A 12,960-nucleotide genomic window follows, 5' to 3' on the forward strand; every position below is an offset into this window, starting at 1 on the left:
TCCGCATGGTGAATTCTAATAAACAGCAAATTAAACAGGGAAGAAGTAATGTAACCCCCTTCACGCGGCTTTAAAGAAATCACTACAGAAAAGCGTATTTTTTTACTACAGAAATGTCAGTAGGCTATTCCTAAATTCAAACTGTTGATCTTCGAAAAGACCACGTTTATAAAGAGGAAGTGTTTTATAAGAATTATTTAAATACGCAACAATGAATAAACAACGGACAATTTGCGATAAAAGTTACTGCAGATCCAAGTGTGCATTGTGACAGTTTTCCTGCTATTATGGGTTAATATGGTTTAATTGTGTCGTAGTTCTTGATTTACAATGCTTCCACGACGATTTTTACAAAAACTACTCTCAAGAAACACAAAAACTTTGTCAAAGCCATAATTTGACAAATTATGACTTTATTGAAAATTTTGACTTTATTGTAAATTTTGACTTTATTTTGACCTATGAACTTCTTAGAAACAGTCCCTTAGGTGCTGAAAACAACTTTATTCTTTGATTCGTGGACAGACGAGGTCTTTAAAAAATTTTGACTTTATTGACTTTTGCGAGCCCTACTTATAATAGTAAAACCTTATGGAAACGGACTGTGTAAAAGCGGCAATTATCGATTGGCGTCATATTAACAACAAATATGTAATCTCGGTGCCAAATCGTTCTCGGGTGGCCATCAAATGTTCCTTGTTAATTACCATTGATATTATGTTGACCCATAACGTGTCAGTGTGCTCATATCTCGCTTTATAACCGATGATTTTAAAATTACTTGTGGCAATTTAGCATGTAACCTAAAGGCATTGTTCGTTCCGTATTGTGTCTATAATAGGTCGTCTAAATAGAAATACATTTTAAAAATAAAACCTTTTAAGGATTCGGCCAGTGTTGTAGTGGCAACACCACTGCAATTTAGCGAAGGCGGTGTTCGGCCTAAACAAAAAAGTATTTTCGGCGCCACATCATTCTCGGCATGGTCTAGTTTTTAGTGAATAAGCGCTAACCCAACCGGCTCCAACGTAATGAAATTTCGTGATATGCAGCCTATTCTGATCGATAATCACGAACAAACCTAAATTTTATTTTTTTTACTTATCCCCAAACGTTGCACTACATGGCGCTACACGTTCGGTAAATCGACATTTTAAAACCTGTAATCTGTTGTTTGCATTTCGCCGGTCATCAGAAACATGAAGCCTAAATTGTTATACACAACATGTGTTGGTCGGCCATCGACTATTTCTCGCTGCTTGTGCCTGAAATGGGTTAACGAAATGTCTCCCTTTAATTCTAGTCACACTTTTTAGCCTGTGTGGAAGCGGCATTTATTTGGCTGGCGTGTTATAAATTATTATTGAATTTATCTGCGTGACTATGAAACATCTAATTGTACGTCTTCGTAAACTAAAATTTCCATAAATTTTACATTTTGTTGAAACAGTCTAATTGCAATATTGTGTGTTTGTTTGAAATGGAACGACTAAATACCCAACGGCTAAGCACTTCAAACATCTTTTACGTAAAGAAAACCCGTGACATATCGATAGGTTACAACTTACAAACGTAAAACCTCGAGTTGTAGCGGCCATTGTTCGGATTGCGTGATATTCAAGCAAATATATCATACGAAATCCAGGTCCCATATTGCGTCCAACGTAAGTAAAATTTCGTTTGAAACTGAAAATTGGTTACTATTAAAACCGCCGCATTAAATGCGATAGTTTGCGGACTCTAACTAAATTTTGCGCAGTAACAGACACCAAGAAGTTCGTAAACATAAAAGTCTTAAGTGGGAAACATTAAATTTATTTTTTTGCAATCCTAATTTGATTTTTTTGTCCACGCAGGAAATTGCGCTTAAAAAAAAGTTGTGCGCGATTACGTCTGCCTCGACCAACCATGGAAACATATGACAACAATCGTCCGTCCGCCCGTCCGGCCGGCGGTTCAACTTTCAATTAATTATAAGAGATATACCAAGATATCGCGAGACTGATTCATCTGAACGCACCGCGGCCACGCACTGTCCTGTGCTGCCTAGCGTATTATAAACCAAATGCACATATATTGTTGGTAGCAAACTATTGAGTTATATTCAGAATAAAATGCATCCGATAGAACAAAATCACGCACACGAATGTGTTACTATAGTTAAAATGACACTCACAGCTACAAGCGAATAGGGATACAAACAAAGCGAAAGAAGCATTTACAAAAGTGAAAAAAAAAACATTGAATATTTCGGCCATACTAACGAACGGGAACACGATCAATAATTAACAAAATTATCACACCTAATAACATCTCATACGCTGTTTTATCGCATAGCTATACAAAAACATTATATTTTATATACCGTAGATATAAACGTTTGGAAAAACTGTCTGTTTTACTCGGATACAATTACAACTCATAAAGAAATTAGTAAAATTAAGGTTTAAATTCGGCCAAGTTTGCCTATTAAAACTCGTAAAAATTAACTATAAAAATTTCTATTAGTAAAAACACATATACTTGCCAATTATAAAATAAAAACATAACTCGCCGTTTGTTTTTAAGCTAAATCAATCTTTACCCTCAGGAATTAAGTTCAGCTCATCCAAGTTTGCGATTTCAGGTACAAAACATGCGTCTTGCCACTTTGTGGGTAGTTGGACAAATCTAGGGTTCAGTGGGTCGGTGATTTTAAAACCTTGCATTTTTAACAGAGGGAAAGGTAAGGAATTCTTCCAGCAAGCCTCTATTCCCCAAGGATTTCCACACGAATTACATTGAATTTTGTTGGTTTTTATCCAATCTTTTCCCATAGAAATTGGTTTAGGATGACTTTTGTAATCGTACATTTTTTTAAAGTCAGCTGATATATTGATATATTTTGGGTCTTTTCTGTAATAAAAATCTTAAAAGTAATTATAGCCTAACACAATCTTGCTTGCAAAGACCAATCTTTCAAAAAAGGTTTTAGTCATCACGACCCTTCACAAATGAGAGTACTTACCGAGTTGAAAGAGTATCAAAAGCACGTCTGCATATAAAAAAAATAACATGTGCAAATAAATATCATATTTAAAACTTCACGTACGAATAAAAACACTTTTTTGTTATACAATCAACCGCAAAACTATAACTACCTCACATCACGAGATGAAAATGCGTTACTTCTGCATCTGCGGCATACAAGATTATATTCTTTTGCTGTAGTTTTCCCTGTTATCTCTTTCAACATTTTTTCAGTGTGTTGTCTAAATTCATTTTCTGTTTTTTTCTGAAGTCGTTCAAGCTGAATTAAAGGTTTTAACACACGTTACTCGAAGTATTATAAAGCAGTATAATAATATAAACTATAACGAAAGTTTTTTAAGGTTGTAACAATACAATTCGCTTTCCAATGTATTATACTGGCATATGTCAGTCCTACATTAATGCACAGGTTAAATAACAAATATTTTAATAACAGATATTTGCAAAAATTGTTTGAACTACGTCACACTAAATTGATTTACAAATTGCTATATACAAGTGCGTTTACCTAAAACCTGGATAAGATTGGAACCCATCATACAAAAAAAACACAGGGTGTTTTCCTTTAAGGTTTGAAATCTGTTTAGGTTGAAATGCAACATTGTGCAACAACATGCGTTACTTTGTGCAACGGCATTTATCTCTTCGAAACAAAGAAATTAAATCAGTAGGCTACTCTTTAGTCAAAACGACGAAGTGAATTTTACAGTATAAATGTGCCAAAACGTATAAAAATACAACAGGAATATTTGCAATTTACATTCTGATTAGAAAAAATTTCAATTTAAACTAAATTGATTGTGAGTATTTAAATTTAATTGTATTTCAAATTATGATTTAGTGCGTTTTTTGGACTTGTTTTATTTGCCTCGTAAAATAGGCTTTAGAAGTCTTAACATGAACTTTAATCCATCCTTTAACATACCACAGTATTTAACTCAAAATGTGAGAAGAGAAAAGTTGTTTATTTTGCATGTAAAAAATGCTACTCAAGTAAACCATGGGTCCCTACCCATGGGGACCATTTGTTTAAGGGGTGGGGACCATTGGTTCTCAACATCTTGTTGAAGAAAAAGTCAAGTAGGCTACCCTTCAATACAATTGAAATTTTTATCGCATTATTTGCTATTTTCTTTTCATTACTATTTACATGGTCTTGCAGTTAAATTTATATTTCTTGCAAACAAAGTATATTAGGAAATTACTATGTCCGTCATATGTCCCTTAAGCCATTTTGAGGTCATCACTATCGAGTTAATAATTGCATGGTGGTCTGTTAATACGTTTAAGGCTACCACCACTTTAAAGTTTAGACATGCCGTAGAAGAAATTTGCTTATCTCTCTGATTTGTTTACTCGGTAGGCGAACAATACTGCTGATTCACTGGTCCACTGGGTAACACCAGGTTGTGAATCACTGGTTCCCATGACGTCCATTTGCGCTTGGCATGGCCTGAGTTGAAACTTAGACTAGCTTTTCAGGTATACTATTTGCCACCACCTAACTAAAATGCAATAAGAATTGTTCCTACTAAACCACATTACCACTTTGCTCTAGTACAAAATACAAATTTTATTAGGTGTGAAAATTTTACTTTTTGCCTCAACAATCGTTTTACTGGTTCAAATCTCACACAGATTTATATACTCAACGAGCTATATCAACTGAGTGAAGTGACTTTGTCTAGGGTTGAAGAAGTTAAGAACAGGTAATTTATCGCCTGTTCTTTGAAGTCAGATACAAGGAACGTGTTAGCGACTTAGGCAGCGGTCGACCCTCGTCCTAAGAGCCAGCGTCTCCTTACCCGTCGCCCATACAGTCCTCATTGGCTAAATGTTGCATCGCAAATAACGTATGAAGTTACTATATTAATTTGGTATCGAATCGGCACCGATACCAACCGTGTATCGGATGAGAACTGATACTCCCGGTTGGTAACGGGTATCGGCTCCGATCCGATAATACGGACAGCCCTTCTTTTCACTAATGGTAATATGCTGTAATTAAAATAACGTTTGTTAATTTATGCCCATCGTTAGTGTTTACTGTAAAAATAATTTCTATTTTAAGCGTGTTTGGTGACCAACTAGTGTTTTAATGTTATAGTCAACATTTCGTACGGAGATCTACAATGTGATAAAATACCATTTTCCTAAAACCTAATATTTCTTATTACAAACAACAAAATCCAAGTTAGCTTATTGAGTCTATTAAAAAAGAAGACCCAACTAACCTCAAATGTGTCCAAATTTTTCATGTGACATACTCGTACAACATAATATATAAGTCAGTTTGGCAGTATCAACAAATTTAGTATCACTACCGATGTATTTTCAAGTATTTTCAAGAACCGAAAAGATCTGGTTAATATTTTTTAATCCTTCATTTTTTGGCTAAAATTTCATTTATTTTGTATTAATACACTTTATCGTTGTTCAAAATCAAGAGTAAAGTTTGTTAAAATTATCAAGAATAAATGTTGACAAGATAATTTTTAGGCATGTTTTTCGACATAAATAATCAAATTTTTGCAGTTCAAAACAAATGTTTTAGAAAATATTTTCAGTCAAAAGCTGTCCCACAGACCAATTGTCGCAGACTTAAACTATATAAACTTATAAAAATCCCAAGAGTTAAACTATCACATTTCTATATTTCGTGTCTCTGCAAACTAGTTTGGAATCTGACCGTCGTTTCGTTAGCAACGCTTCTTTAACTTTTTACCACGAGCTTTTTGCAAATATTTCCGTGTAGGCTTACAACTACAGATTCGAACGAACTGATAATGTGTTTGCCTCAACCATATGCTAGAACTGTACATTTTTTTATAACTTAGCGTAATAACGTAACTTTGTTGAATCATTTTTGAAATCTGCATACCCCGAACAAAAATTCGGTTTGACCCGTTGGTTTCATCCGGATACATATATTTTTACCATTGGTATAAAAGGTTTAATACTGTCATGGATTCTATAGTGAAATTTACCATAACCTATTTAGTTTCAAGTTAAATGTCACATCAAATTAAAATAGGACACATCAATTAAAATAGGTTGGTCTTAAAATAGACTATGTAACAAATGACCAATAGGCATATTTTTCACCTCTGATAGATACACTTCAGCACTTGTATTATGTTCTTGTTGGATTTCCCTAGTAGCTTCTTCCATGACTTTAATCTTGTATATGTTTTTTTCATGTTGTTTAACTATCCGGGGGGATGACATATTTACCATCTTTCCTCCTTTTTGACGAACACGTCCTATATTCAAAAAGGTTACAGAAACAAAGAACATGTAAAGTAACAATACGAGTTTGGATTTTATGAATTTGTTATTTAACAGTTAAAAATACCGCTTTGCTGAATCACGTTTATCTCATTCTTGCTATAATCATAAGACACTACAAGATTGCATTTTTTCACGTCGAGTCCTTCACCAATGGCCTCAGATGTGCATATCAGCAATTTGTGTTTGCCTTGATCGAATCCTGAAAGAACCCTTTGTTGATCTTTATCACTCATGCCTGTTGATAAATATCACATCATATGTATTGCACACCTTTTTATAATACCTTGAACCAAGTTACTTACAAATTTTAGAGTTTCTTACACGAGCAACTCCAACAAATATTTCCGCTTTAAAATCCTTTAAAGCTTCATTTGATTCAATCCATTTCTGTAATTGTTATTTTGACTTTACATTTCTAAATCCTAAGTGTACACACTGTACAACGTGTATTAAGCTACACACTGCATTTTTTTTACAAAGGTGTACCTTTAGAGCAACTGTGTGATTTCTCTCATCTACCATTATCATAACACGGGAATCAATTTCCTGGTTAAATGTTTGTAATATTGCCTTTTGCATTTGCTTTAAGTTTGAATTTTGGCAATCCTCTGCTTCACTTAACTCTTGCAAGTCCTTCAAGCCATCTAAATTTTCCTTATTTTTAATAAATGCACTTCAAATAATATTGGAAAATGGTATTAATACCACATACCATTTAATATCTTGTTCACCCTTTCTTCAGTAGGGTTTTCAACCTTTCCACAATTATGGACCTTATCCAAACAATATTCTCGGAGGGATTCAGTGCTGGAAATAGGTTGAAGCTTCCATTGCATTTCCAAGGCTTTATTACACGCCTGATACAGGCAAATAAATTTAACTATATTATACAAGCACTTTTTTAAATAATAAAAAAAATTAAGTATTGTTGATCAGTACTTCCTAAAAATCCTTTTTACCTTTTACTGTGTCATTATTTATAATATAGCCCACTATCTAATAATTACGATATTTTAATTACAAGTCCTAATGAAATATAATAAGCATACCAACAAACAATCAACACAGGCATGAGAATCTCTGACACAATTGAAGTTGGTTGATTCATTTAGTAAATTGGTCAATACACCACAGTTCTGTGTGAAACCAAATGTACCCTTTTCAATACTGGAAAAGTCCCTCAAGTCGGGAGCAACAAATTGTTCAACATCTGCAAAAATAGTACATGCTATACCGATGAAATACCTTCCTTCATAGCAAATTTTGGTAGTATTTAGTGTTTTACCTTCAAGTTCTTTCAGAACCATAATAATTTCATCCATAATTTCTTTCAGCTTTTTGGAATATCTGTTATCTTTTTTGTCCGGCAATGTTATTGTTTCTAAATCAGAAAACATTCAATTTTATAACGCACACTTGTTTCTATGGTACCTTAATAAGATTGTAATGTTACACAACTATCTTTGTCAAATCTGTTAGCCTACCAACGAAAAAATGACTACATAAGCATATTATTTTAAAGAACAACAAACATTTTCAGTATGGTTCATGTAAACTTTTACAGATATTTAGAAAATGGTCTATTCCAAGTGCTCTTTAGGCGTCCCTGAACATTCAACATTGATCTTAATGTGTAATAAAATTAAATTGATTTAAGTTGTTTTCATGTACTGTTCTCAATAGAGATTGAATACTTTCTAAAATAGACTTAACTCAGGAAAAAACATTCCCATGGTGCATTTTTTCCTAAAAGTTCACCAGTGGGCTATACCCTTATTTTTTTAACTGTACAACAGTGTGTAACAGTAGTATAATAGGCAGGAAAGTCTAGATGGCAGCCATACTTTGCTCTGGAATTGCAACATGTTGCTGAAGTTCAGCAATGTTACTTTGAACAGTTTTAATTCCTCCAACTGTATCAAGATTCGCACAGAGTTGTAATATATTCTGTTTAGCCTTTGGTGTGTTTGTTGTTCTACCTATTCCAAGTGTTGCAGTCAACCCAATTATCTAAATTAGATTATTGATAAAGTTGCTTATAAGTTATTAAAGTGGAGTGATTAGAGATCATGTGTATCTTACTTGTGGGGATTTACATTGTGGGTTGATTGATTTAAATTGAATATATTTCATCATCAAGTGAACATATGGGTCCATTTTCATGCAGTGGTGACACTCATCAAATATAAATAGATTAAAATCACTAAAAAGAGTAATCTTGTTTCCCCCCTGCATATTGATTGAATTAATTAATTAACTTTTGGTAAAAGATTAAAAAGTTATATTGTTAAGCATACCAATAAAACATTCATAATGGATTGTGGGGTAGCACATACTATGTCACATGTGTCAAGTTTGAACTGAGCATCATCTTCATTACTGCTACTTCCATGAGTTGAACCCACACTGGTAACATTAAGTGTTAAATCTCATATTGCATCAATTTTAACGCGGTTAAACAAATAAACTCACCTATAGCTTGAACCATCAAAGTAGGAAGCTAGTTTAATTGTTTGTTGGTTTACAAGTCCAACAGTGGGTGCCAAAAATACAACTTTGCATTTCCTTTGGGTTTGCCTTGGAGTATGCTGGTTATGATCAAGGCAACGTTTTATCAAATGGGCAGCAATTAGGGTCTTGCCACATCCTTGTAGAAAAAATTCTTATAGAATTATTAAAAAGCAAAACAAATTATGTTCAAGACAATGAGATTTTTATACCAATGTGAAATTGACATATAAATATATTTGTAGTTCAGTCTTCTCTAGTGCCACACCCTTCTCCACCACAAAAATTATTTTTATTTTGTTACTTAGTGCCAGTTAGAAATTTGTTCACACACAGCAATTTACAATTTGTTCATCATGTAACACATCATTTCCTGAGTTGTTTACTTGGGTTTAAATTAATAAGATAGGTACAACAACAATAGTAAATCATTAGAAAGTCTGACAACATAGGCGCTGAACTTTTAAAATTCCAGGGCATTTTTTTTTAACCAAAACAAAATGCTAAATCACCAACGAAGCAGAATACCTCTTTGAAAACCAATTTTGCGCTTCCGCATATTATCAATGGAACAATGCATTGTGTCTTTTGCTAGAACAAAAATTGTTCTCTATTAGGCAAAAAAAAATCAGTCCTGTTATTTCAGCTCTTTGGTTTATATATTTGGAGACAGTGCGAACCAACACTTTTTCAGGTGTTACCTCCCCACATCATGATTCAGGAAACTATCGCACAGTTTCAACCTAAACTTGTTTCCTCATCAAAATACAAGGCTTCAAAAATGGTCACCCACCTTCAGGACCTATCTTTTTAGAAACTACTACAAATATACCATACTCATAATACTCTAATTACCTGGCGGTGCTGAAATAATAATGTTTTCCCCCACACACCCTTTGGTAATCAGTTCTTTCTGATAGCTCCTTAGAGTTAAGTTGTCAAGGTTCATTTCCCCTTTATAATCTAATAAGAAGCAATTTTCACTTTTAATTGCTTGACTTTGATCTCTGTTTTTTTATTTGGTAATTTCACTAAACCGTTGCAACTTTTTTATATATTATATAAATATTATAATTAAAATGAAGATAATTTTGCTTTTTATAGTTATAACAAGGTTAAATAAGTATTATGTATTTCTTAGTTGTCAGCGAATGCTATGGAAAAGCAAACATTTTACCACAATTATCATACCAAAGTAACTCAAAACTTCACAGTACCTGTTTTATATTTAGCACTTTGAGTGTGTCCAGCTAAAATATCAGAAGGGCTTTCATCCTGTTCCCGTTTTCTTGTTTTTTTAGGAGTTCCATAATCACTCTGAAAGTAAACTTGTAGTTTTACAATAATAAGAAATAAAATTCATATGAATATTTTTACATTAGCAGATGTTGAAGAGCTGGGTGTTTCAATATAAATCCTTTTAGAAGAATTGTTAAGTGCCGGGTTTCCTTCCTACAATAAACAAAACAGAATTAATGCTAGAAAAAGAACATGTTATGTTCAACTTTTTACCAATTTAGTATTTTAAAAACATCACTTCACTGGCCTTTAAACTTATGCTATCCGAAGTGCAAGGTTCATCTACTTCCATTTCAAAACTGTTAACTAGTGTATTTTCATGTCCATTTACAGACATATAATCTTTAAAATGTTCTATAAAAAAATGTAACATTAAACTACAAAATATAACATTAATTTCTAATAATAAAACATAAGATATCAGTTTCCAGAAATGTAAACCATTACAAAAAATTAACATGTTGGAATTATTGTAAGTGATATCAATAATAACTACTAAATAATCTAAATTTTTCTACATTTACACTCATACATTGATACATCTTAAAAGGTGTATTTAATCATACCTGAACAGAAGTATTAACAAGACGTTATAAAATAGAGCAGAGTTTTAAAAATACTTAGCCAGTATTTCAATTGAGCTAACTAACCAAACTTTGATTTTAAAATGTCAAACAACGACTTTCCAGTTTCATTGCTGGCCCTGAGATTTGACTCTTTCACAAATTGGCAAAACTCAGAAATTGCTTCAGGGGATTTTTTACGTAAATAAAGCAACAACAACCACAATCCATATATATTTCCATCTTTTGAAACAGTTGCCCTTATCCTTTCTCTAGAGTTTATGGAATAAAAGTATTGCTTAGTTTTTGTATGTGATAGGGTTTTAGTTTTTGTATGTGATAACATTATTGTCACAATTGCATACAATATTACCAATGTTTAAAAAAAAAATAACAAACCTCTCATCATCCGAAAAATGATTTGAAATATAATTTAAAAGCTCAGTTGTATCAATATGATGACTGTATTCACTTATTTGATGAATACTGTTTCTGATTGAGTCAATATTTTCTGCATGATTAAGGTAATCTCCCAATTTATGATCTCTTTCCTCAAATAATAATTCATACAGCCACTGTTGTCCTAAAGTAAAAGTTATATTAGGTATCATGTTTTAAACTAACATAACCCACAGTAATTTACCATTACACTTTTGCAATGCTGTTTTGAAATGCTTATATGTTTCACTGTCTGTTGAATCTTTAAGAGCCTTGATAAAAATCCTTGTGTGTTGATCCATGTTTTCTGTTTGTATCATGGCATCTAGAACTAAAAAGGCAAATTAAATAAATGCACATAGAAAACCATTAAAGTTTGTCCATAAGTTATGGGACAATTGTAACTTCGTAGTGTGCAACCATTTTATCCATTGATGTGAGTTTTGAACCCAAATAGGCAATGATTGAGAAAAAATACATGTTTCACCTATAGTATACAGTATACACAGGGAAACAATTACTAACATATCACCAAAATTGTAATTTTTGGCTGTCTATTCTTTGAATATGTATATCTATGTAAATTTTATCTATGTAAAGGGTTGCCATTTTAATTTGCATATCTTTTGTGTATAACAGGTTTATTATACATTGCTTAGTTGAGAGCCATTTATTGCTGGGTGATATTGCTTTAGACTAGGATGTTATGAAAAGCATGTAGAGTAAAAAATATAAATAATGTTGACAGAAGTTTTAACACCAGCAGGTATATAACATTTTTACACTTTTGAAGCAACAAATGACTAAAAGGGCCAGATTATTTCCATATATCTACTTTTTTGCAAAGGGTATAATATAACTTATAAATATCATATAGATATTAATAGCACAAACCATGCATTTTTGTGCATAATGGCAGAAAATGTGTAATAATAAAACAAAGATTCTGCTTTTTGGGATGTGCTTGAAAAAGTTAGTGCAATTAAAATACACAGGAACACAAGATACATAAGGGACGCAAGGATCACAAGGTACACAACGATTGCAAAATACACAAGAAACACCAGGATTGTAAAATGTGTTCCTTGTGTACCTTGTGTTCCTTGTGTGCCTTTTGATGTATATTTTAGATGCACCCGTAAAAGTAGGTGGAATAAAAGCTTATGAAACATTTAGTAATGTATATTTTCACAGAATTGTAGGACTTCCTTCTGCACAACAAATGGTTAATTTAATAAATTCATATAAAACAAATTATTAAAACTTAACATAAAGTTACTTGCTCTAAAACAACATACCCTTCGAATTGTTTTATTTAAAACAAGAAAAGTTTAGCAATAAAAAATACTGCTAAATATAATTTGAAAAATGTTGCCAAATTCATTAAATTAGTTTTAATGGCTTGTGTTGATGTTTTTGAAGACCGTAAACTGTTAAAAAAAGTTTCCTACCATTTTTTCCATTACACATTTTTTCTGCAACTGGCTTCGGTGAAAGAAAATCTACCAAAACTTTTTCCCAATGTTCCAAATGGATCTTTTCTTTGTCGTTCATCTTTTACATATCAGCTCATTAAACTTAAAATAAATATTTGCTTAAACACTAAGATTAAAGGAATAACAAAGTGAGCCACAACATACTAAACAGAATAAGTGCTCTTATTGCTTTGCACAAAAACATATTTTATTTATATGAGTCACAAAACAATCCTTCAGAATACTGGTCAAATTTAAAGCCTGTTGGCTAGCACATATTTTCGCACTGTTGGTGACAGGTTGACTGAGATTGTAAACCCCTAAACCTGGGTATAGTGTCTTAATGTGGTAGTGAC

The 12,960-nt window shown here is 32.5% G+C and overlaps 1 protein-coding gene across 1 annotated transcript; it reads right to left on the reverse strand.

The window, feature by feature from the left end:
* Nucleotides 1-1,995: 1,995 nt before the first annotated feature.
* LOC146148407 (ATP-dependent RNA helicase DHX58-like) lies at nucleotides 1,996-12,724 on the reverse strand. The gene is made up of 22 exons (XM_083387658.1): nucleotides 12,581-12,724; nucleotides 11,335-11,460; nucleotides 11,091-11,274; nucleotides 10,779-10,963; nucleotides 10,376-10,482; nucleotides 10,207-10,281; nucleotides 10,047-10,146; nucleotides 9,685-9,792; nucleotides 8,794-8,968; nucleotides 8,619-8,727; nucleotides 8,404-8,550; nucleotides 8,166-8,331; nucleotides 7,607-7,702; nucleotides 7,371-7,531; nucleotides 7,034-7,178; nucleotides 6,808-6,965; nucleotides 6,624-6,708; nucleotides 6,386-6,556; nucleotides 6,136-6,293; nucleotides 3,141-3,289; nucleotides 3,008-3,034; nucleotides 1,996-2,895 (listed from the first exon to the last, which is right to left on the reverse strand). Exons 1-22 carry the CDS (start codon nucleotides 12,681-12,683, stop codon nucleotides 2,574-2,576), a joined length of 3,057 nt encoding a protein of 1,018 aa, XP_083243784.1. The 5' UTR covers nucleotides 12,684-12,724; the 3' UTR covers nucleotides 1,996-2,573.
* Nucleotides 12,725-12,960: the final 236 nt, after the last annotated feature.

This window comes from Ascidiella aspersa, chromosome 4, assembly GCF_963924565.1.
Source record: "Ascidiella aspersa chromosome 4, kaAscAspe10.2, whole genome shotgun sequence".
NCBI classification, from domain to species: Eukaryota; Metazoa; Chordata; class Ascidiacea; order Phlebobranchia; family Ascidiidae; genus Ascidiella; species Ascidiella aspersa.

Coding starts and splice junctions, on each gene's coding strand:
- LOC146148407 (XM_083387658.1), bottom strand. CDS start 12,683: ATGAACGACAAAGAAAAGATCCATTTGGAACATTGGGAAAAAGTTTTG. Junction 9,793..10,046: donor AAGTGCTAAATATAAAACAG/GTACTGTGAAGT, acceptor GCTTCTTATTAG/ATTATAAAGGGGAAATGAAC. Junction 7,532..7,606: donor GGTTCTGAAAGAACTTGAAG/GTAAAACACTAA, acceptor CTATTTTTGCAG/ATGTTGAACAATTTGTTGCT.